General features: G+C 34.6%; 4 protein-coding genes and 1 long non-coding RNA gene across 10 annotated transcripts; 3 read left to right on the top strand and 2 right to left on the bottom strand.

Moving 5' to 3' along the window:
* On the top strand, positions 1,440–2,211 carry LOC105165809 (protein GRIM REAPER). The gene has a single exon (XM_011084972.2). The coding sequence runs from the start codon at positions 1,551–1,553 to the stop codon at positions 2,028–2,030; it is 480 nt and encodes a 159-aa protein (XP_011083274.1). The 5' UTR covers positions 1,440–1,550; the 3' UTR covers positions 2,031–2,211.
* On the bottom strand, positions 3,394–8,890 carry LOC105165391 (proton pump-interactor 1). Of its 3 annotated transcripts, none has more exons than XM_011084385.2 (8): positions 8,735–8,890; positions 7,508–7,892; positions 6,080–6,271; positions 5,785–5,964; positions 5,484–5,678; positions 4,674–4,772; positions 4,042–4,584; positions 3,394–3,946 (listed from the first exon to the last, which is right to left on the bottom strand). In XM_011084385.2, the coding sequence occupies exons 2-8, from the start codon at positions 7,841–7,843 to the stop codon at positions 3,635–3,637; spliced, it is 1,857 nt and encodes a 618-aa protein (XP_011082687.1). In that variant the 5' UTR covers positions 7,844–7,892; positions 8,735–8,890; the 3' UTR covers positions 3,394–3,634. The 3 variants fall into 3 exon arrangements, with proteins under 3 accessions (XP_011082687.1, XP_011082688.1, XP_011082689.1); XM_011084386.2 differs by lacking the exon at positions 8,735–8,890 and adding an exon at positions 8,590–8,727; XM_011084387.2 differs by lacking the exon at positions 8,735–8,890 and adding an exon at positions 8,595–8,727.
* On the top strand, positions 10,376–11,919 carry LOC110012117. The gene is made up of 2 exons (XR_002287225.1): positions 10,376–10,914; positions 11,006–11,919. It is a non-coding gene; the product is annotated as an uncharacterized LOC110012117 (long non-coding RNA).
* LOC105165390 (probable transcription factor At4g00390) lies at positions 16,016–17,606 on the bottom strand. Its single transcript, XM_011084383.2, has one exon. The coding sequence runs from the start codon at positions 17,345–17,347 to the stop codon at positions 16,262–16,264; it is 1,086 nt and encodes a 361-aa protein (XP_011082685.1). The 5' UTR covers positions 17,348–17,606; the 3' UTR covers positions 16,016–16,261.
* Positions 21,001–24,500, top strand: LOC105165389 (beta-glucuronosyltransferase GlcAT14B-like). 4 transcript variants are annotated; one of them, XM_011084380.2, is made up of 5 exons: positions 21,001–21,269; positions 22,390–23,162; positions 23,262–23,337; positions 23,422–23,537; positions 23,821–24,500. In XM_011084380.2, exons 2-5 carry the CDS (start codon positions 22,589–22,591, stop codon positions 24,318–24,320), a joined length of 1,266 nt encoding a protein of 421 aa, XP_011082682.1. In that variant the 5' UTR covers positions 21,001–21,269; positions 22,390–22,588; the 3' UTR covers positions 24,321–24,500. The 4 variants fall into 4 exon arrangements, with proteins under 4 accessions (XP_011082682.1, XP_011082683.1, XP_020550394.1 ...); XM_011084381.2 differs by lacking the exon at positions 21,001–21,269 and adding an exon at positions 21,422–21,712; XM_020694735.1 differs by lacking the exon at positions 21,001–21,269 and adding an exon at positions 21,422–21,745.

Below are 24,657 nucleotides of genomic sequence, written 5' to 3'. Positions count from 1 at the left end.
ACTCGCATTGTAGGTGGTAAAGTTCAACCTTAACCACTAGGCGACAATAACTGGTGGTTTAACTTCTTTTTTACTACATATGAGTCGAAATATTTGAGAAAAGAATTTCAACTTTCTTTGTATTTATTGAATTTAAAATTCATCAAGTATTATACAAAATGGGAGTTTAAGTATTTAAACTCGTCGGCAATATGAAATTATCCAAGAAAACGTTGAATGAAATTGTAATTATAAATCATATGTGTTTCTTCCTGGGATATATAATCCGGGGAAATTAAAACTTTATTTGTGAACAATCCAGGGATCTAACATGGGAAGCTGTGAGAGACAATGTTGTGTTGGTCGGGTAATCCGGCGCAAAACGGGATCCTTCCTCGTGTGCCCCACGCCTTCAGGGTCAAGCAATCATAACTGGTTTTGCCTATCGTAAAACCAAGCCCTCCTATACATCACCTTCACTTTCAATAATTGTTATTTGCCATTTCCTGCCAAAATATCATTTTATATATGTATTCCAATCAAATTTGAACACATCATATCGGTCCCATTGGAGTAAGTATTATTTGAATTTGCCCTTCTTTTTAAATTACATTAACTATCGTCGCAGACATTTTCTGCAAGTATATAAAAAAAAATTATGGGATTAAGAGAAAAAATTATAAAAAAATTGATAAGAAAAAGGAACATGCATGGAGAAATAAGGTGAGAGGAAAATATTGAAATTATTATTCTGATCATTTTTTTTTTTGGGTTTAAGAAAAAAATGAATTAAAGGATATTTAATTAATAAATGTACAGACGTCTACTACTATGATTGAAGTTGGTTTATTCAACTTGGAATAATTAACAGATTAATTTTAAGTCAATGTACTAATATCAATTTTCCCATTTACTTTTGGGTAGAAAATCAACAAAAACTGGTTGTCACAAGGAGTTTTGAATTATGCTCAAGAACCCTCTTCAAAAGTCAGCTTCATTTTGTCTCTCAATTTCTTCTAAAAGTTCCAATTTAGTGGTCCACTCTATAATTTAATCACACATGAAAACAAAAATTAGGCAGAGAATCTGCACTACTTTGACTATCACAAATTAAACTCATTAAAAGTGTAGAATAAATTGGGTGGATACTCTTTTGATATTAGATTTAATTATACAAAAGTTTCATACTTTAACAAAAATAAAAGTACACCCTCTATTTTAAGGTAAAATTTTATAAATATATCGCTTAAGGTAAATTACATCACAACACCTCAAGGTATGAGATATTATTCTACTTTAATAATAAATGTTGTTCGACTTTAATAATAATTATTAATGAAATATAATTATTTAATATTAATAATTAATATATGATGGTTATAGTTGTGGTTGTACTAAAAAATATAACAATTTAAAATAGAAAATGAAACCTACACTAAAAAGGGTGAACATGCATGTGACCCTTAAAATGCTGATTAATTTCTCATCCCAAACCCCCAAACTTCATACGTATATATAAATACCCCCACAAAATCGTCTCCCTTCATCCACACTCCAACACTACAGCCACAATGGCCAAAACCCTGACAATGCTCAAGCTCACAACTAGTCTCTCCGTCGTCGTCTTGTTACTCCTCGCCCTACATTCCCAACGTGCCGCATCATATAAAGAGAACGAGGACGAAGACGAAGAGTACGTGCTCGATTCGGTCTTCGCAAACTCTAGTGTGCGAAGAAGCAGATTTTTGGCGTCCAGCGTGAAAAAGATCAAAAAAGGAACGAGTTGCGATGCGAAAACTAACCCTTATGTGTGCAATGGGGTGTCGGCGAACAACGGGAGCAGTCTCCTTTACTGCTGCAAGAAGCATTGCCGGAATGTGCTCGGAGACCGGAACAACTGCGGGATTTGCGGGCGCAAGTGCGGGCTGGGGGAGCGGTGCTGCGGCGGAGTTTGCACCAATGTGCTGTGGAGCACGGCCAACTGTGGGAAGTGCAATAAGAGGTGCCCTGGTGGGGTTAGGTGTGAGTACGGGTACTGTGGGTATGCATGACAAGACATGAGAAGAAGGAGGTATAAAATATTATTCTTTTGGGGAGAGGTTGTGTTTGTAAAGTGCGATTTAAGTTTTTGGTTTCATACAGATTATGATACACATTAGATTTTGCGTTCATGTCCCATGTGTACCTCACACAGGAGATATAATTAATGTAATCCATTTTTTACTCCCTGAATTTGGTCATCATGTTTCGGTTGATTCTATCTCAGGTTTAGATTTGTAAATGCGACACTATAGTTTAAGTGAAGCTCATAATGAAGGAATTATACTTGCAGATACTACACTATCAAGATTGTAGGGACTATACGATTTCCATAGAATAGGGCATAAAATTGAATCGATTTTCGTTTATGATTGTATACCGTGGCTTAATTATGATAGCGTGAGTCTGATTCATTACACACAGCAATGGGATTACAGTAACCGACTTGTTCCTTGAGTATAATTATGATTCAAATTGAATATTTCATAGCAGGAGACAATTAATGTAGCCATGTCCAAATTGCTATGTTGATTGCCTGCAAGAACCCTATGCTAATTACCTATGTTAAAATCAAACTATCTTGGTATAAATTCTTACTCAAATCAAGTTTGATTGAACCAAATCAATTATAAAGTAAATGTGATACACTTGCCATGTGATTAGTCAATCTCCCTAAACTGTATGTCAATCACACTGTAGGTTTAATCAAATCCGACCTGAATTAAAATTTTTTAATATCTTGATACTAAATATTAAAGTTTGAAATGCACAACCAAGCGCAAGATGGCATAAAACTGAAAGTCATGGGGCGGGATGAGAAACTGGGCATCTAAATCTTGGAATTAACTAGTAAAGAAAAAATGAGGGAGAATTGAAGTAGAATAAAAGAAATAATTTCACGTAATTTAATATAGAGACGCCACATGTTCAATTAATAAATCTAATAAGGCATGTATATCGAAAAATTTAGCCTTTTGAAGCTAAAATAACGCCTGTGCTGTTCAGTGGTTATCCCTTGTGTATATGAATATACTCCCTCGTTGCAAAATGAAAGCTACATTTGAACTGAAATGGAGTTTTCGATAAATTTGCAAGGGTGATTTTTTCGTACTTTTACACTATTACCGTTAAATTCTTGGGATGTTTGATTTTAGTTTCAAAAGCCAATTTCCAATTTTACGCTATTTCGACATTTTAATCTGTTTCTCGTATTTCTCCAACTGCAAATAAACTAGTGGATGCCCAGAATCAAAACGAATAGATGAAACTTGAATAGCAAAATAATTGCAGAAAATTATTGATATACGCTAATTTGCCCCCTGATTCAAACACAAATAAACGTATGTAAACAAATAAGACAATCAGAGCTCAAAAGACCAAACCCAAAAGGAAACTGGAGAATTGAAATAACATGTGTAGTTTATGAGCAGTAAAGAGTTATTGAACTATATTGTTCTACCAACATTATGAGTCTGAGTATCGCTTGTCATGGGATGCCAAGAAACAGAAGGGTAGAAGAAAAAAAGGAAAAACATATGCTTACTAATATAGAGCCTGTCTCTCAGGTTACCAAAAAGAGAAGTTTCCCATCTTCATTCCAATCCACAATACCACCTCAACTAAGATAGTTATAGCCGACGAACACAAGTACAAGAATCACCAAAGCAGCAGGAGCAGCCCAAATCCAGTAGTTTGTTGCCTTCTTGCGTTTAAGTATTGCTTTTGGAAGTGAATCCGGACCTCTAGGGCGGCCCCTGTGCCTGATGGTATTTTCTTTTCGATCCCTGTTCTTTTGTGGTGCCGGAGTTTCAATTTTTTCCTCCACCTTCTCTGTTTCAGCAACCTCTGCAACAGCTTCAGTTGATTCTTCAGATTCCTCAGCAGGAGCTGTAGCTCCGTTCTTCTTCCTTGCTCTCTTCTCACGCTCCTGAACAAATTTAAAGACGGGCAACTTAAGTTTAGAGATCATAACCAAAATGCTAATTTCAAGAGAGTGAAGAGAAAGTAAAAGGCAATAATTTCCTTGAGCTTCTTTTCAGCATCCTTCTGGGCTTTTATTGCTGCTTTGGCTGCAGCTTTCTCTGCCAGCTTCTTCTTCCTTTCCTCTGCCTGATTGCGTTTTGCTATCTCTTCCTGTCTCTTCAGCTCCTTCAACTTCATTTCATCAACTTCATCCCTCTTGGGAAGAGACTCCTTTTGCGATTTAACAGTAGTAAAGAATTCCTCTTCGTCTGCCTTGTCAATTTTCTCCAAGGTGGTTTCAGTTTTCTTATTTCCTTCTTTATTGTTTTTAGCACCCTTTGTTTTCTGAACTTTTTGCTCGGATGAAGCATCAATGTGAGCGGGGGATACAGCATTCTCTTTGGGGGTTTGTTTTGCACTCGTTTTGACTACCTCAGCTTCAGATGTCGTTGATGTCTCCGGTTGCACCAGTGGCTTCTCGCCTGGGTTCCTTAACCGGCCATCCTTGCTCAACTGCCTCATGTCTAGTGAAGACAAAATTCTCCTCTCGTAGTCGCCCCTGAAAGCTTTATCACTATTCCAGAGGGACATGAACTTCTCAACCTGGGAGGGGAAATGGATGGACAAGACTATCAGTTTGTGACAGATCATCACAGAAATAGAGACTCAAGAAAGCAAATTATCCAGCAAACCTCTGTGTCTGAAAGCTCCTTCAAGGCATCCACATCCTTGTTTGCCGCAATTGCTTTAGCTTTGGTCAAGAGCATGCGGTTTTGGTAAAACGGGGAATTCTGCAAGTAATTACATTTAACTTATGCCTTTGTGTCATAAATGCCTAAGAGAATATGTTAAGGTCTAAATTTATCAAAGATCAATAGAAGTTCTACATATTTGAAAAAACAGAAAAAATAATCATATGACAAGATTAAAGCAGATGTATAACTTGACTACAATGTTCTCTTAACATAAAGAAGAAAAGATGGCTGGCTGGAAACTGATTCAATTTCCACCACCAATTTCGGTCGCAGAATTTTGTTCCTAAATATTATAGTGAACCTGCGAATCTTACAAATCGACCATATTTTATGAAGTGAGAATTAACTACATCCAGCAAACTCATTAAGCTGCACAAACTGAGAAGATGGGCATTTCAACCCCAAATGAATAAGAAACTATAAGCCATAAGCTATGAAGAATCCAGATGGCAAGCGATTCAGTGCTCAAATGACACGTTGAATGACATTATTTGAGTTTTTCCACTATTTGGACATCATCTAATGATACTGGAGTAAAAAATTGCTGAGAAAAACATCCTGACAACAATATGACATGCAAGAAGATAATTTGACCAATGGTTCAGCAAATTAGTAGTCTTTAGCATTAGTAGCTGGTCGTTAAACCGGAACCTAATCCATTTACCATAAACTTTAGTTACATCGCCAAACTGTATATAAAACCAGAAAAATGTAATATTTGCATAACTATAAAATCAAGGAGCATACCCCATCCTCTCGCTGTTTCCTCATCTCCTTAATGGTTTCGAAAGTTTTGTCCCTCTTTTCTGTAATTGCTGTCAATTCCCCTTCTAAAACACTGATCTCTTTCTCCAAGGCCAGTTTTTCTTCATCAAGCTGCTTAAGCTTTGCATGGATGACTTGTTTTTCCTTGCGAACTCCATCAAGATCATTTCCTATCAACTGAAATGACATAGTTATGTGACTACCAGTTAATACAAAGTAAAGCACGCCAGCAGATTATTGGAAAAAACACCGATATAGAAGTTTCACATGACAGGCAACTTACTTTGACCTGACCCTGAATCACTTCTTTTTCACCCAGCGAGTCCTGAATCCTTGCCCTCTCAGCAGCATTTGCAATAACCTTTTCCCTTGTTCCTTCAAGTTGTTTAATTTCCCTTAGGATTTGTTTCTCTTCACTGAGAGGAATGCTTTCATGCTGAATCCGATACTGTAAACTTTTAATCTGATAAATTCCAATGACAAAAAAAAATTAGTATGTCATATGTGTGGAACCAATAAAAAAGTGATAAGCACTCCAAATATAACAATATACATATATATACACAAAAAAATCTTACAATATCATTGAGTTCTTCCTCAGATGAACACACACCCGAACCCCTGTCTCTACCTCCAGAAGTACCTCTTAACTTGCCAAGAGCCTGCTGGAGAGGTTCCATTTCTTTTCTTTTTTCATCCATGATTGTCCTGAACTGTTTATTCTCAACACTTAAAGACCTTATTTGAGCTATTATCTGGGATCGATCGGCCTGCAAAACATGTTAGTCTCATTCATCATGTTTTCCATAATTCTGAACTGCACGCACCAGTTGTTTGAAACCATGATTATGTCGAAAGATGGACAAGTGTTGACAGGAAAATATGGAAAACCTTGATAAAAGCAAGTGGAAAAAAAATTCAGAAATAAAATGACTCTATAATGTGTACAAGTAGCAAAATCCCCAGGGAAAGGAAAAAATTAATAGATCATAGCATACCAAAAATATATCTATCACAGTGATTTTTCTCTTGATATATTATGACCTGTCTAATGAAGCACCTATAACCTATATCAATTGCAAGCACTTCCCGCAGTTACCTACTGCACTTTCAAATCCTAGAAAAACCAATATCCAACTGCATGCCAGCTTGTATCCGATGCTAAAGGTTTGCAATCAGCAATGCATCTTTATAAACTAAAAACATACAATTGATACACTAATTCAAGGATAATTTACACATGCACCTGAAGAGGCTTGGTTTATCTACAAACAACCTTTGTTTCATAAATTATAACTATATCCTCAGAGATTTTCTCCGTCCAACATTATAAGCTTGTGAGCATGAGTACTTTTAAGGATTTAAGATGAAACAGTCACAAAGGTCCAGTGGTCTTCCAAAAATGCCCTTTTTGGGGCAGGAAATATTTGATTCTGGACCACATTCAACAGACAAAACTGCACTTTGGACTTTACATAAGCTACATTCATATTTAGGAACGTGGTATCTGAAATAAATAAAAACCAAAATGTCCGACGTCAGTTTTTCATCTCCTTAGAGTATGACTGTTGAGATAGAGCTGCATAAGCTCCACAACATAGGCTAAAATGTTTATATGAGCTTGTTCATAGAGCACATCATATCAATGTCAGTATGTTAAAATATAGAAATGCTAGATGCAAGTAGTTGGAATGGGGAGAAAACCTACGATCATAATTTCAAAAACCAATAGTAATCTGGGTAGGTTAAATTTTATCAAAAATGAATTTGGAAAATTAAATCAAATTTTGTCCATCATATTAAAATTGAAGAGTTGTGCAATGCAGTCATGTTATTCAGCAGCATATTTCTATAGTTGTTTAGCTTCAGCAGCGGAGAAAATCTAACTCGGAGTAGATTTCCAAGTCATGGAATGAGATTGGAAGTCACTAGAAACCACCTTGAGACGGGCAAACATGTAAAAGATATCTCCACACATACCCAAAATAGAAAATACCATAGCTTACCCTTTTGGCCCTTATCTTTTCCACAATTTGTGATCGAGCCTGATTCTTTTTCTGCAACTCTTTCTCAGCAACATCCAGCTTGGCCTTCAGCTTCTGGTCTTCAAGTGCCCGATATCTAACAACATAAAAGGAGTGTATCTGCTTGGGCTCAGGCCATTCATCAACAGCATCCTTGGGGAGATTGGATTCAGAAACTTTATTCACTTCCCCTTTCACTGGCTCATCGACAACATGGGAGCCAAATTTTATGTTCACTTTTTCATTGGCCACTGACATATTCGCCTCACTCCCAGTTTCAATCACAGGCAAGTTAGAGTCCACAACCTCGACGCCCATGGTGTAGGATAAATGCTACAGCAAAGAGAACGCCGTAGAATCTCAAACCCTGAAGTAGAATCCAAATAATAGTTATTAGAGTGTATGAAATCATGAACAGAACAATCGTTGGAGTAATTTTTTCATCTATAACTCAGATCCACCAATTTTTTAATCTTAACAACTAACTGTATGTTACTGGAAATCAACTTAGCCTTACAAGAATAGATCATCAGAGCATTCACCAAATAACACTACAAATCCCCAATTTTTTAATGAATCAAAACTTCACAGCAAAACCAGCGGAGTCTGACAGCAAAAACTCAACTACACTATAATTCCACGAATAGATCTTTAAGTCAACGGAAAACAACCACAAACAACTTCCAATAAGTACCACCGCCACAAATCAAAAAGAAGCAACGTTTGCTCGTAACACCGAAAGGGATCTGAATGATGTTGATACGAAAAAATTAAATCAACTAATCAAACTTTTAAACCTTTAACAGCAAATCGAATCCAACACGACAAAAAAATCATATATTAAACAGTACCCACAGAGAATCAACAACATCGACATGCAGTTACATATAACAAATGCACCGAACACGTCACACGCAGTAATTCAACTTCAGCCAAAAAAAAACAATCATATATATATAATAATAAACAAAAACGGTTGACCCAGTGAATCAATCCCGGAAAAACACCGAAAAAAATCAAAACACTCAATTCTGGTCGATCAGAATAACATAAACCAAATTCACCTTACAGGATCCAGATAAGTACAGATCAAGCAAGAAGGGGGTGAGAGCGCAATAAAAAGGGATAAAAAAACAAGCAGTAACAGTGCGAAGGAGCAGAGGAACTAAGGGGACTCGGATGAAAAGCAAGTGAAATGGCAGTACATACCAGTAATGAGCAAGAAAACTAAGGCGGAGATTTTTAGGAGAGACCCTTCTTTGACAGGACCGTACAGTGAGAAAGGACCCCAGATCTCTCTGCCTCTTTTTAAGAGAGAGAGAGAGAGAGAGAGAGAGGGCCTAAATTCTTGTTTCCTGAAATTAGATAAAGGATAATTATACTGGATCCTCCTAAGTTTTGATATAATTCCACATAAATTTGTTATGAATTAGAAAATTATATTAATATTTTTAAAGTTTGTTTTTATCAAATAAATAAATTTTTATTTATTAAAATTCACTGAGTTTATTGATATTAATAAAAAAAATTAGATAAAAATTGGTAATTATCTTTAATTGATTTATTAATAACTTATTGTAAATTAAATATTTTTTGGACTAAACTATCCTTATAATTGTAAAATATATACCTCCTCACATGTATTAATATGTAAAAAGATATGAGGATAATTTGATCATACAAAAATTTATTTGACCTACTTTAAGTCAGTAATAAGTCAATTTAAGATAAATATAATTTTTTAATTTTCTTTTTAAATACTAGCAGATTCGATGAATTTTTATTAATATAAGAACTTATTTATTAGACGAAAGCAAATCTCAGAAGTACTAAATATAATTTTTCAAACTATAGGGGATCTGTATACAATTACACCAAACCTCATAACAAGAAAGTGTAATTATCTTTTTCATAAATTGAGGCGAGAGAGTGGAAATATAAGAAGGCAGAGAGAGATAAAATTAATTTATTTCTTATTATAAACTTAGAAAAATTATAAGTTTATTGGCCTATCACTCCTAATAGAATACAAAGAAAACGGATTTCCTCAAATCACTTTTTTATTCTCTCCAAAAGTTATTTACAAATGAAATACATGGTGGTATATATAGACCACCAAAATTGTGGTTACAAAATACACCATAACTATTATCATTATAAACATAATGGGGGGATACAAAAGGGTATAACATAATGGGTATTAAAAATGAATATCAAGAAATGTATGCATTCATATACACATATTATATATAATATTTCTTTTATTGTTTTCCAGATCTTTTTTTAATTGATGAAGATTTGACAAAAAAAGCATTTTGTGATACATTCTTTGTTGAAATTTAAAATATTATCCAATTAAAAAAAATAGAAAATGGATATAACTTTATAGAAAATCATATTGCATTAATATCTCCCATACTCAAAAAATATAATTGTAAATTCCAGGTATTCAAATTCCAACACCTATATTTCATTTTAGTTATAAATTAAAAAAACAACTAACTAACATATAATCTAAATTCAATATAATAATGATTAATATTTTAAATTATCATAGAACTACAAATCAATATGAATTATTTTACTAAATAATTTATTTTAGAAAAATGTAGATCATAACTTATAAAGTAAAGTCAAAATATGGATCACATTCATGATATTTTTGGAAATTTATGACTACAGCTTGGATAAATTTTCATTTAAAATGAGAATACATTTGAATTAATTAATAAAATTATATTTTATCTTAATTTATAGTGTTAAATTAATGTATTTCTTAATAAAAATAAAAAATAAAATATAAACAAGTAGACTGTTAATTTATAATATTGATCCAATTTATTTTTATCTGGTAAGCTCGCATTAATAACGCAACGTTCGAGGGAGTTAGATCCCTTCTCACAAAAAACATCAAGAAGGAACAGGGGGTGGGATTAGGCCATCTTAATTGGCCACATGTGCCCATTTGGAGACACCATGGGCTAATCCATTACAGTTTCTAGGTATTTTTCAAAAATTCAACTTTGCTCTGCATTCCCAAATTGTCGAGGTGGTTTGGACATCAATCTGGGCTGCTCGATTAACTCCATCTGATTTTTCTTGATCTAGTTGATGGCAACAGCTGAGTCAAACTCGATGATGGCTTTTTGTATTTGCTCCATGGATTTTTACAACTGCAAATCTGATTGCCCGTAACTCTGCAGATGTCATTTGCAAAGATTTCAAAGGCTTCGGCATGAAGAAGAAATCCATCATGGTCGTGGTAGACAAAAGCAACAACACTTTTATCCTCTTTGCAGACGATGTCTGAATTTACCTTTATCCATTCCTGTGGGGGTGTGTTCACAGTTCGTTTGGTCCTTTACCTTTCGAGTGAATTTTGCTCTCAGGTGTTCCTCTGTTTTATCCTTAATATCTTGTGCCACTTCATCTGGAGATTTTGCCTGCTTTCCATGAGTGTGATCATTATGTGCTTTCCAGATAAGTTCCAAAGAGACGACCCAGCATGTAATGAATTATTGTTGGATCGAGCAATTTGGGAAGAAACTGGAGTTTGGTTTGAAAATGCGGAGGAACCACTCTCTAATCGACAACTGGGATAAAGAGTGTAACCTCAGTTGCTATTTAGAGAGTAACCAGAATCTTCCGAGAAAGGGCAACACAGAAATAGATGGTGGATGTCTTCGACCTGAATTTGGAAAATTTAGCAAATCTTACCTCTTGTTGGCATTGTGTCAAACATAGTTCTCCAAATGAAAACTTTCAAGCAGTTATGAAGATCATGCTTCCAAATCCTTATTTCAAGCAATTTAGTTTCATTATCAAGAGGAAGAGCCCGTTGGATAACTTGGAATGTCGTTATGGTTGTAAACTTTCATGACTTAGAGGGCACCCAATACGGTTTGAGGGGTTCCATTGTGACTGGAGTTTGAATTTTTTGAATCTCCGAAATGGTATTTGCAGTGAACAATTGGTGGAGAAGGTCAAGTTTTCATTGGAGGCTACCTGGATCAATCAACTCAAAGACATACACTGGTTCAAAAGGCGTGGTTGCATTGTTCACGACAGGGGTGAAATTTTGGATTGATGGTATCTAGGGATCTTCCCAAATTTTGGTAGCTGTATTAATTGAGACCATGTGCTCCCGTTTTTTGGATGATTTTTGCACACTTCACCGTGTCCTGTCATATCCATGTGCTCCTTGAACCTGCAATGATGGTTTCAACCTTATGCCATTTTTCAAATATTTTGCACAAATAATCTTACACCAGAGTTTGTCAGATTTTTTAAATATGTTCCATGCGATCTTTGCGGTGAGGGTTTTATTGAAGTTGGAGAATTTCTTGAATCCTAATTCTCATTTGCTCTTTGGTTGGCAAATGGAATGCCATGATTTGAAAGCCAAAAGGTGTTTGTTGCTATCCTCCGTGTCAGTTTTCCACCAAAACCTTTGCACAGTTGCATCCATTTTCTGGCATAATATTTTTGGGAGGAGGGATGTAGATTGAGTACACGGGGAGAGATTGTGCAACGTTCTTAATAAGGATCATCTTGCCAGCCCTTGATGGGAGATTATGGAGTTTTCATTAATCGTTCTCCCAGGGACAAAGGCCATTGGGAATGAGGAGATGATTTTATCAAGATATAGCTTAATTCAGTTGGCCAAAATTTTGGAGATCACTTTATATGTGGTGTTACAGAAGTTGATAGAATGGAATTTATCAACAATGGCTGATTTGGGGCTCTTTGGGATAAGGGTGATATAGGTATGACAATTTGCTAGGTATATTTGGCCTAAAGTGAAGAAAGACCTTGTAGCTTCAACAATCTGATTACAACAATGTGCCAAAAGTTTTTGTAGAAACTGGGAGGGAAACCATATGGTCCAGGAATTTTGGAGGATGCTAATCTTTGTATTTCTTCGATTTTCTGCTTGATAAGGTTGATTCTGTCGTGGCACTATCCAAACATTTTTTTTGTTTCGTTTCCTATGTTCAAATCAAAGAGTTTTAGCCTGTTTTGGAGGCAAGCCATAGGGAAACCTGCAATGTCAATCATCGTCAACAACAAGATTTTCATAAGAAAAATCCTGTACCACATATCCTCAAAACAAAAAGACCGCGATTTTTTTTTTTTTTTTGCAAAATTTGGATGCGTATCAAGGAGAATTGGGCAGTGGTAAAAAGCAATTGCTGGAAGGTACAGGATGAGGGCATGAGGATAAATGAGGCACCAATCTGCATTGGTCACTCCCCTATCCAATCTGGATTTAATATTAGCCAAACCAAGTCTTTGGTTAATTCAGGTGAATTTATTACCAGAGAAACCCAGATCAATAAGATTGTAGTTTTCAAGTTCATTCCCCATGAAGTTTCTAGAGCTAAAAGCAAAAGGTTTCCCTCATCTTTTTTCTTCTTGAGATAGGACCGCATTAAAATCTCCCATAACCAACCAAGGTGCATCAAAATTAGAGAAGATATCAGTAAACAGTTCCAAAAATAAGGTTTTTAAAAGGTGACAGGAGGTACGTAGGTGAGTGGATTAAAAACTGGAATCAAGAACAGGAAAGTGACAAGGGGAGATGGACCATGGTGGAATAAGAGGATTTTGAAATCAACAACCTCAAACAGTAAAGAGAAGGAAAACCTTCAATCCCATGAGAGAGTTCTATTCAGACGAGAGAATGGACATAAGATCGATCCAACTTATCAATATATTTTCTTGTCCTTTTAGTACTTTAAAGACGCTCTAATAAAGTATTCATACAAAATTATTCTAGTAGGAATACGAGTTTGAGCAACTGTGGTCATAAGAGAACTTTGAAGCAACGTAAATGTCTGTGTGTTACATTTACCGTCTTTCATATATCTTTGTAGACACCTTCATAATTTGACAAAATTTAATTCCTGAGTAAATACTAATAAGTTATGAATAATATAAAAACTTTAATTAAGATGGGATACTTAGTTTAAACTTTAAAGTTTCACCAATGTGGGAATCAGTCTAGTACTATTTCATTAAGTTGTTTCTTTTATTTGTGGCCACCTATTGTCTTAAATTTAATGATGTTTTATATTGATGCAATTAAGATGTAATTGACTATTATTAGGCCTAGTGTCCATAGTGATGCCAAAATATATAACTAGAGGAGATGTGTAATCCAAAATTTCAAAATTTAAATCATACAACAGTCAACGAGGTCCAGCAATTTTAAGGTTATGTGTTCGAACCCCGTCAATGTATGATATGTTATTCCACTTTAAATATTAATTGTTGTGCTATATTAATAATAGTTGTCAATTAGATGTAGTAATGTGATGTTGATGGTTATATATGATTGTTATAGTTGTCAATAGTTGTTATATACAAATATTTGATATTTATAATTAAACTCGATTTATTCAAAAAATAATTGTCGATCACTTTTGATTAAAAAAAATACATCAACTCAGATTCTATATTTCACTTTTAAAAAAATAACAAAAAGAGTATGATTTAAGTGGTGTCCTTCATAAGGGTTTTATGGAATTTTATTTTTATTTGAAAAAAAAACAAATTAAATGAAAGAAAGATGAGTGTATATGTTTCTTCATATAATATATTTTTCACGTGGGAGGTAGAAACAAATTAATATCCCTATGTCCCTTTGATTTGTTGGTTAGAGGGGCCGTTTGGGAACACGTGTTTTGGCTGAAATTATTGACTTGGCAAAATCCACTACGGCACCTCGATGATAACGACAAGGGAATTTTTCAGGCCGACTTAAATGTACAAAAGCGCCCTTCTACATCTCATAAATTGACAATTTAATCCATCTAAATCTTTTCCTTTAAAAAAAATTCAAGGCAGCAATTAAATGATGCTATCAATATTTTAATAAATTAAATAATGCATAAGTTTGATTAATATATTAATATAAAAATAAAGCATGAAACACATTATAATAATGTCATATAAAATAAAATAAATATACACATGTTCGATAAAATTAAAATTAAAATATAATATCAAGCTTGTTATATTATAATTCTTAAAGTGAGATAAATACCTAATGTATACTTACAATTTTCAAGTATAAGAATTTTTAATTTAGTCTCAACTTTGTCACATTTATCATAAATATATATATTATTAATAACGATAAATAAATTATAATAATTATTTCGATATATTGGACAGTATTTCTATTCAATAAATTTATAAATATGATTAATGATAATGGTATAATTTTTTTTTTCTTTTTTGAGAGGAGTTAATGGTATAGTTGGGTGGTAGTTTTTGCATAAATGAATAATAAAAATACTAAATCACACCACACGCTCAACACGTGCTTTGTCTGTTTCTGCCTAAAAAGGGTTGGCCCGGATAAGGTCCAAAAACAAAAATTTGGACTTGTATCCTACTTAGCTTTATGTTCCTACAAATCAGCCCTATTCAAATTGGCAAAAGCCGAATAGTTGAAAAAATAAATAAAATAAAGCATAGACCTTCAAAGTATTTGTCAAATCAATATTTTGCACGGATTTATTTTATGTATTAAATTTATAAAATGCGTATGAAATTTCTTAATTACAATAGTTTTAATAATCACAATAATGCACGAACTTGGATATTATTTTTTTACTTTTAGGAGTTTCTAACGTTTCATCTTTTTCATTTTACTGATAATGTTGGGTCCAATTTGGAAATATAGCACGTAACAAAAATTGTTAGTCAATTTTTAACCGGAAATTTGTTGGGCCCCCAAAATAAACTACTGCACTGGCTGCTCAGCTGGGCCGGTCGGGCGGGCCCGTATATCTGCTAGCGCAATGCATCAATCCTCATGCCTTTTAGTTTGACTTTGATAAGGAAATGTTATTTAAAGTAAAAATTAAATTACAAGAAATTTATTATTTTAATTATTTCTGACTTAACTAGAAATCATACCAAAAATATACTTTTCGTGATTAAAAGGGAACATACAACTGCAATTGAATATAATCACAAACTTTATTGACTGCGTACAAAGCCAAATAGATCGTAATGATAAGTATACAAGATTTTAATACTATTATTTTACCAATATTTATGGTAAGTAAGAATAAAATAGTATTTTATTATTTAGCAAATCCTGTTATAAGATTAGAATTTATTGCTCAATTCAAGCTCAATCATACAATTGTATTCTAAATACTTATTTACTATATCAACTAACATATGCGAACCAAAATCATATTATTTCTATGTATTAAAATTTATATTACTTATATATTAAAATCAAAATTACATAGCCAACATGTATATATTAAATAAAATATCTTATAATTGAAAAATCGAATTAGTATCTTACATTTTCACAATTTTTTTGATGTGATTCAACTACACTAATTATAGTTTTGACAAACTCAAGGCTTGCTTTGCATTTCTGCCTTTCACCTTTCTTGCGGCTGGGGATGAGATCTTAATTGAACAAGACAAATGATAAGTAAAAGAAACACAAACCAAACATCCAAAGAACCTTCAACCATTTTAAGATAAACACCAAAGTAGTTCATTATGCATAACTAGAGGGGTTCCAAACAAAAAAGGACTTAAGACCAAATAAGAAACCTAAACTAGAATTAGCTTAAAAATCCATCCATAGCATAGACTCAAATTACCCAAAAACTAGAATTAGCTTAACAATCCATCCATAGCATAGACACAAATTACCCAAAATCCTAAAGCTTAATATGACATAACCTGTCTACAGCTTCAGTGACCCCCGGACTTCACAGCATCCAGAACAAGCTTTGCCCGTGCAGTCTTCACCTCCAACTGCCTCAGGTAGACCTCCATCTCCTCGACATTCAGCTTCTTCCATTCTTTTTCCTCCTCGAGCCCTTTTCCGCTTTCATAATACTCTGCCCCAATCATCAAAATCCTCTCCTCCACAGTCACACCACCAGAATTCACTCGCTTGGCTGGCAACAGCCTCTCCAGATCACTATTCACAAACTCCAGAAACTCATTTTCAACCGTGTAAGGCCTCTTGCTTGGAATCTTCCTCAGTGCACTACCGTTCCCCATCACTTTTTCAACCCCATTTTCTTTCCCACTCTCATTCCACCAAATTTTCTTGGACAACTCGTAAACATTCTGCTCGTGTCGCTTCGAAAAGATCCTTTCCTTACCCTCCTTCTCTTTGCCCTTATTGTTCTCATACCTCAGCCTCAACCTCCTAATCTTGTCCTGCAACTGACTCCTAATCACGTCCGCTTGCAAATTCTTCTTAATAAAATCATGAAATGCATTCAAGTCAGCAACCGGATCGGACTTCTTCTTGGTCACATAATCAATCATACCTTGCAAAATCACAATCTCGTCATCCTCACTCCAAACCCTCTGGAAAAGCAATTTCTTCTCGGAAGTTTCGGGCTCGGCCTTTTTCTTCAACTTCTTAGCATCCTTAGTATTCGTTTCTTTCTCTTCGGCAGGGCGTTTTGCGGCGGTGGATTTAGCAGGAGTCACCAGATCCGAAGCAATGGCCTTGGATTTGAGCTTCCTAGCGCCGTCACTGGAGGGCTTGACGTTCGGGTCTGGTTCGTCGGAGTCTGACTCCGATTCAGATCCACTCTTCTCCTCATCAGAGGATGAAGGCGGCTGCGTTTGGGGTTTAGAGGAGGACTGAGGTTTGGCTTTCTTGGGAGTTGCCAGTGTTGAGGATGAGGGCTTTTTGCTAACTTGCGCCAGATGGGGTGCGGAGTCGGAATCCTGCGAGCCAGCGTCTTCAGAAGTAGCTTGGTGACCTTCTTCCTTCCCTGATTCCATGGGCTTCTCGGGTTCACGATTCTTAGCCATCTTTCGAGACCGGTTCACTGTGAAACTAATTATTGTCACACGAACTAACTATTCCCTCTCCAAAAATCAGTATATCAGTAAGCACACACTATCAATCCCTTAAATAGGGATGACTATGTGCCGGCTAAGGAAGGCCATTTGGCCTTCCTTAAACCCTTGAGTTGGCTAAAAAAACTAGCTATGAAAATCGGTGGAAAAATAAGGAAGAGATGGAGAGAAGATATTTAATTAAATTGATGGAAACCACCCAAAATAAACTACAGCACTGGCTGCTGAGCTGGGCCGGTCCCTATATCTGCTATCGCAATGCATCAATCCTCATGCCTTTTAGTTTGACTTTGATAAGGAAATGTTTTTTAAAGTAAAAATTATATTACAAGAAATTTATTATTTTAATTATTTCTGACTTAACAAGAAATCATACCAAAATATACTTTTCGTGACTAAAAGGGAACTTACAACTGCAATTCAATATAATCACAAACTTAATTGACTGCGTACAAAGCCAAATAGATCCTAATGATAAGTATACGAGATTTTAATACTATTATTTTTACAAATATTTATGGTATGTAAGAATAAAATACTATTTTATTATTTAGCAAATCTCGTTATAAGATTAGGATTGATTGCTCAATTCAAGCTCAATCATGCAATTCTATTCTAAATACTTATTCACTGTATCGATATTTTAAAATCAACCAATATATGCGAAAGAAAATCATATTATTTCTATGTTTTAAAATTTATATTACTTATATATTAAAATTAAAATTACATAGCCAACATGTATATATTAAATAAAATATCTTATAATTGAAAAATCGAATTGTCAAACTATAAATAGATTGCGTGGCAACCAAATTCCTCATTTGTGGGCCAATTATTTTAGAGTGTTGTACGATAACATATTGATGGGATTACAATCAACCAATTTTATTAAATAATCGCTCTCTTAATCAGATCCCGTGCTTCACGGGCTTGTACGTTCTCAAGACTCAAACTTTCAAAGTCAACGAAACTTGATATAGCGCACCTCATAAAATTCCAATGGGTGGACTCTCTCTCCATTGTTGGAAATTTTGAGCATGGTTGAAAAGTAAAGAATGTCTTTGTATTTTAATTTGTGATTTCATTTCCTCATCTTGTTTCATTAATTGATAGATCTATTTATTGGATGAAAACAAACGTTATATATTAAATATAATTTTTAGAATTTACATGTAATTACACAAAATCTCATATAACAACGATATAACTATTGCTTATACGTATTTATACTAGTAGGGAGGATAAACGTCCATTGTCACTATCGTTACACACTTTTTCACGTACAGACCCTACACATAAAATATTATTCTTAAATTGATGCAAATAAAAAATCGAACCCAACACTTATTATTTAACCTAGTCCTAATATCATATAAAATGACTTGGTCACATAGAAATCTAAATGTTTCAATAAAAAAATATTTAATATTAATATCTTAACATATTAAATTATGAATAGGTCCTAATTTTGATATTTAGGGCCAGAATCCGTCAACCTCTTTGAAGGTCAAACCAAATCAATCTTGTGATATCTTTTAATATTTTTTATTGTTCAAGCTCGTCTTTATATGGCAATATATTTTTATATATAAAAAAATATGTATATATTTATAGAAAATTTATTATTAAACAACTTATTTTAATAATCAATTCCACTCAAGGAATATATTTAAAGTAAAAATTTTGTCTTAATATGATAAAGATCGAGAACTCAAATACACGAATGGAAAGTAAATAAAGACAATACAGAGACTGAATTTTATTCAAAAATTTTCGTATATTTATTATGTTACGATAAAATGGTCATTACATTAAAAAAAAAAAATTACAAAAAATGTCATTTGGGCATCAGTATGGTGTTGATGTTAAAATTTAAGTACTAATTAAATTATTTATAAGTATTAGTTTACGAATATAATATTAAAGGTAAATTATATTTTGTTATTTGAATTATATCTGTTTTTATATTTTGACATCAAATTTTTTTTTTGTGTCAATTTACTGTTTCAACTTTACAAAATTTATAATTTATCATATATTATAAATAATATTACATGCAGTGCACATGTGAAGTGTATTGTTAATATGAAGTTTACGGAATGGGGCCGAACTTTCAACTTTTTCAGCAGTGACAGCGATATGTGGTTGGAGGGGGCCAATTGTGAGTGTCGTGCGAAGTGTGGGGGGGAACGTTAAAAAACAGTATGGGGAGGGTGATGAGTCATTATTCAATCAAGAATATAATAATAAAAATCACCAAATTTTTCGACACGTGCCCTCAAAGGACGGTGGGGTAGGCGGGAATATTACAGTGTTGCCTTTTAATTATTTCAGTTTGAAAAGGTTGTCACTTGCCAATTTCATTCTCACCTCAAAATTTAAAATTAATTACTCAACTATAAAGTAATATATTCGTGGAAAATTTTAGCTAATGATTAAGTCATTTATAATTATTCAGATAATAAAATAATATTAATTACAAAATTTGAATAGCAAAATAAGTTTTACTAAAATAAAAAAGTCCAACTATTTTATAAGGGCCACTTTGGTTTTTAGTATAACGTGAGACATAAAATACAGAAATAAAAACAGAATCAAGAATAGTAAAATAGAGGAATTAGGATATCGAATTTTCAATTCGATTCGATACAATAATATCAAATGCACGTTCATAATTACCGTTATGATTGCAAGTGTAGTTGAGGAATTCACAGATTTCAAATTGGATTGTGAAGACATTTCATAATTAATCTAAATTTGATCAATGTATTGAAAAACGAAGATGATAGATTTAAAAACAATTTTTTCATTGATAGAAACAATTAGTTACATCGTATAATGTATTATCAAGATATTGAAACTCTAACTAAACTCATCAATAATCACATTGACATCTTATTAAATACATTAATAACTTCATAACAAAAAAGACAATATAATAAATTACAAATTATTATATAAATCGACATAAATGCAAATTTGTGTATTTAATAAAAAAAACTAATTGTAATCTCAACTCTGAAGCTTACCATTACTTACAAGAAAGGTGCGATTGGCTATTTAATGTTACCATGAAAACTCAACCGCGCATTTTCCAAGAATTTAATAAATATTCACTCATCTCTATCATACCATACCAATATTTGTTTAGAAAAAATAATAAGTTTCTAAAATTTCTAACACATTCTTTTATATATAGTCATTAAAAAAATAATATTTTTAATTTAGTAGTTAAGACTAATTTATTATAAATAAATTTGAAATTATGAGTTTGATTAATTTAGTTATTTTATTATTTTTTAATTATATTGATGTATTTCTCGTATCGACATATCAATATTGATTTACGATGATGTAATTATGTATGAATGAGAGAGGATTGAAGGGAAAATATGGGAAGAGGGGAAAAAAAAGCGAAAGAAAAGGACAAATGAGAAAGTGGAGTGATAAATGGAAGAAGCAAGGATTATGGACAATCACAATTCATGGTAACCAAATATTAAAGACAGTTACTAAAATAAAACAAAATCTTACTGCAATTTAATAGAATTAGTTACCAAATTTATGAACAACGTACGGCGGCCCCGAATTTTGGAGAATCACTCGAATTTAAGCGTCAGGTAATAATTAGTAACTGATACCAATTATTTTTTGGCGACGGGTTGAGTGAAGAAGAGACGAATAGTTGTGGATGAAGAAGTGATTGGCACCTAGAAAAATGGATTGGGACAAGGAAAAACAGAGAAGCAACAAGGATTAAGGAAAGTGCGGTCCGACTGACCTCAGCAGACAAACCCCACCCCACGAAGGACTGATTTTCATTGTGTGAAAAAGTGAAAATATTATGGGAGGCTACTGATCTGGGTCTAACGTAAGATCACCATGATTCTTATTTTCTAATTCTTCTCTAATTATTTATTTGGTAATTCTTGTTTGTTTTCTGATCTCTCTCTCTCTCTCTCTCTCTCTCTCTCTCTCTCTCTCTCTCTCTCTCTCTCTCTCTCTCTCTCTCTCTCTCTCGTTCTTGTTTTTTTGAATTTCGTCTCCCAAGAAAAAAGCGACGGATTACACGCACTGATGCTACAGGGTATCGTGTATTGGTGATGAAATGCTGATCACAGTAACCTTGAAATGTAAACGAGAGCCCACCATTATGACGCCATCTCCTATAATGAAACAAACATCCATCTCTCTCTCTCTCTAGATCTCTCTCTCTCTCCCTCGCACTCTGTATATAATATGCCTTTCTCTCTTTCTACCCCGCACGCGAAAACTCTCTCCATCATCGTGATATAATTACGTACCAACAAAAGGGTTCGTCATTTTTTATGTTCTTCTTGTGTACACGTACGTATACATGCGTATTTGTGTGGTATACGTACTCGTCTGTGTGTGTGTGTGTGTGTGTTTGAATATGAGTTAGCTCTGTTTTGATTGTAATGCGTGGAAAGTGTTCACGGGTACCTTATGAGTTTATTATTATGCCTCGAGCTTCATTGAATTCTTGCCGCAGCTGTTGTGTGTTCCCCTTCATTTTCGGGATTGTATCTTGACTCGTTGATTTATTGATCTAAGGCTCCAATTTCTCAAATTAGGTTTTTTCTTTCTTCACTGTTTCTAACTGTTGGTGGATTAATTGAAATAACATTTTTGGAGATTTATCTTGTGATCTTGAATTGGAATTTGGGTCCTTATCACAGACGCGATTGATAACTTAGAGGCAAAGAATTTAGCTATTTGTTTACGTAGATTCTGGGCCGAAAATGTTGCTGTTTCGATTTTATTGATGTTGCATGCCTGTCCTTTTCTGCCAAATTATATTTTATGAGGGACATTGGTTTTACACATATAATTTGCATTTGGGTGCTTATCAGTATATGACATCTTTTGTCTTTTGTTGGACATTATTGTTTGAGAGTCTGTTGCAGTATTAATGTAATGAGGCCAGACATTTTTATATGTTAATGGGTTGTTCTTGTTTCATTCAACAGCTATATTCATATTGAGGAGAGAAGAAATTTCGGGTCGGATCAAAGAACGTTGATCCTTGTCTGAAATAATCGGTAGGGGTCAGCAGTTGCCGATTATTGAGTACTTGTGTGTACAAATTGTTGAATTGATGAGAACAGAGTGAGTAATTCAACTGTGACTGGGAATTCTTGGTGGAATTCATGATCCTGAATTTCTGCAATGGGGCACTTGAACGCCGAGAAGAAGTGGGTGTTCCCTCTTGTTATAAGTTCACTAGTCTGCGTTTTCATTCTTGCGACCTCCTTCAATATGGGGCTTGTGTCCTCGGTAAACACAATCAATTCGATCTTTTCTCTGTTTCGTTCTCGTGCTTTGACGAATCAAACCATCCCCAATTTTGCCGAGGCAAAGGTTAGCCAAGCTCCGAGCCCGCCTGCTCGTCCTCCCATTCCAAAATTTGCATATCTGATCTCCGGATCAAGAGGTGATTTAGAGAAACTTTGGAGGACTCTTCATGCTCTGTATCATCCATGGAACTACTATATTGTTCATCTGGATCTCGAGTCACCACCAGAGGAGAGACTTGAACTCGCATCTCGGGTGGAAAAGCATCCTATTTTCACAAAAGTTGGGAATGTGTATATGAATGAAAAGGCGAATATGGTGACGTATAGAGGGCCTACCATGGTTGCTAATACTCTGCACGCATGTGCGATTCTTCTGAAGAAACACAAAGATTGGGATTGGTTTATTAACCTTAGTGCCTCAGATTACCCTTTAGTGACTCAAGACGGTGAGTTCTCTTTCCTTTCTGATTCTGTAAGGGATTTGAGCTAGTGCAGTGATGTTCTTGTAATAGCAATCTTTGGATATAACTGGATTGTTGTTCCAGATCTTCTGTACACATTTTCTGACTTGAAACGAGGACTCAATTTCATGGAACACACAAGCGACTTAGGCTGGAAAGCGTAAGTTCTCATTGTATTTTGTTAGTCTCATTCAAGTGGACAAGGCCACAAACGCGTGCTGACTTATACTTGGTCTTGTTGCAGGACTCACAGGGCAATGCCTTTGATTGTTGATCCTGGACTCTATGAGACAACCAAGTCCGACATATTTTGGGTCGCACCTAACAGAAACTTACCTACCGCGTTCAAATTGTTCACTGGTTAGTACATGCATCTCATTTCCTAATTCAACAATTCAACTTTGGTGCATCTGACCCTTTCTTTAATTTTCTGTGCATGTCGAGCACTGATGACAAAGTTTTGTTTATTATCTTAGCTCCCTTTGCCCTGAAATCTTGGTTCACGGTTGTTTGCTGATAAATTCTCATACTCTTAAGGCATAGGAAGCTAAAATTGCCTACTTCTCAGTCTTTGTTCTGTATGGATTGGTAAATATGCCTGAATACTTGACAACTTCCATTGCACTACCTTCACTATCTGCAGGTTCAGCTTGGATGATCTTATCACGGGCGTTCGTCGAGTACATCATATGGGGTTGGGATAATCTCCCAAGAACCCTTCTTATGTACTACTCGAATTTCCTCTCCTCCCCCGAGGGCTATTTTCAGACGGTCATCTGCAACATCCCAGAATTTATCCCAACCGTTCTCAACCATGACATGCACTACATTTCTTGGGATAACCCCCCACAACAGCATCCTCACGTTCTCTCCCTAAACGACACCGAGAAAATGATTGCCAGTGGTGCTGCTTTTGCACGTAAGTTCCGACAGGACACTCCTGTCCTGGACAAAATCGACAAATCATTACTCAGGCGACGAAACGGGAGCTTCACGATGGGTGGATGGTGTGCAGGCAAACCGCGTTGCTCCAAGGTTGGAACTCCAACGAAGCTCAAACCAGGTCCTGGTGCAGGTAGGCTTCGGGGACTTATAGATAAACTAATCTCGTCTGCACAGTCCGGCCAAGAACAGTGTACCTAGGTTTTATTGTATCAATTTTGGTCCGAGGTAGTATAAAAAGGGAATATTCACATTTGGTGTTTCTCAAGCTCCAATAATGCATTAGAATACTTGATTGAAGATACAGCTCCACAGCCCCAATTTTTGTGGCTTCTTTTCTTCATGTACATAGGCTGGTTATAAAGGTAGTTTCACATTTTAGTCTCTTAGAGCAACTACCTTAGAATATGGATTAATTACACACTTAAGTCTGTCTCTAAAAATACAAAATTACCTTTTCACGAATTCTTTTTTCTAGAATTACACTTATACCCCTCCAAAAACTCTCTATTTACACCTGAATTTTTTTCGTTAGAAT

Source organism: Sesamum indicum, linkage group LG6 (assembly GCF_000512975.1).
Source record: "Sesamum indicum cultivar Zhongzhi No. 13 linkage group LG6, S_indicum_v1.0, whole genome shotgun sequence".
In the NCBI taxonomy this organism is placed as follows: Eukaryota; Viridiplantae; Streptophyta; class Magnoliopsida; order Lamiales; family Pedaliaceae; genus Sesamum; species Sesamum indicum.
This window is presented reverse-complemented; position numbering and strand designations above follow the sequence as displayed.

Coding starts and splice junctions, on each gene's coding strand:
- LOC105165809 (XM_011084972.2), top strand. CDS start 1,551: ATGGCCAAAACCCTGACAATGCTCAAGCTCACAACTAGTCTCTCCGTC.
- LOC105165391 (XM_011084385.2), bottom strand. CDS start 7,843: ATGGGCGTCGAGGTTGTGGACTCTAACTTGCCTGTGATTGAAACTGGG. Junction 5,965..6,079: donor AGGAAGAACTCAATGATATT/GTAAGATTTTTT, acceptor GGAATTTATCAG/ATTAAAAGTTTACAGTATCG. Junction 4,585..4,673: donor AGGAGCTTTCAGACACAGAG/GTTTGCTGGATA, acceptor TTCCCCTCCCAG/GTTGAGAAGTTCATGTCCCT.
- LOC105165390 (XM_011084383.2), bottom strand. CDS start 17,347: ATGGCTAAGAATCGTGAACCCGAGAAGCCCATGGAATCAGGGAAGGAA.
- LOC105165389 (XM_011084380.2), top strand. CDS start 22,589: ATGGGGCACTTGAACGCCGAGAAGAAGTGGGTGTTCCCTCTTGTTATA. Junction 23,338..23,421: donor AGCGACTTAGGCTGGAAAGC/GTAAGTTCTCAT, acceptor GTCTTGTTGCAG/GACTCACAGGGCAATGCCTT. Junction 23,538..23,820: donor CGCGTTCAAATTGTTCACTG/GTTAGTACATGC, acceptor CACTATCTGCAG/GTTCAGCTTGGATGATCTTA.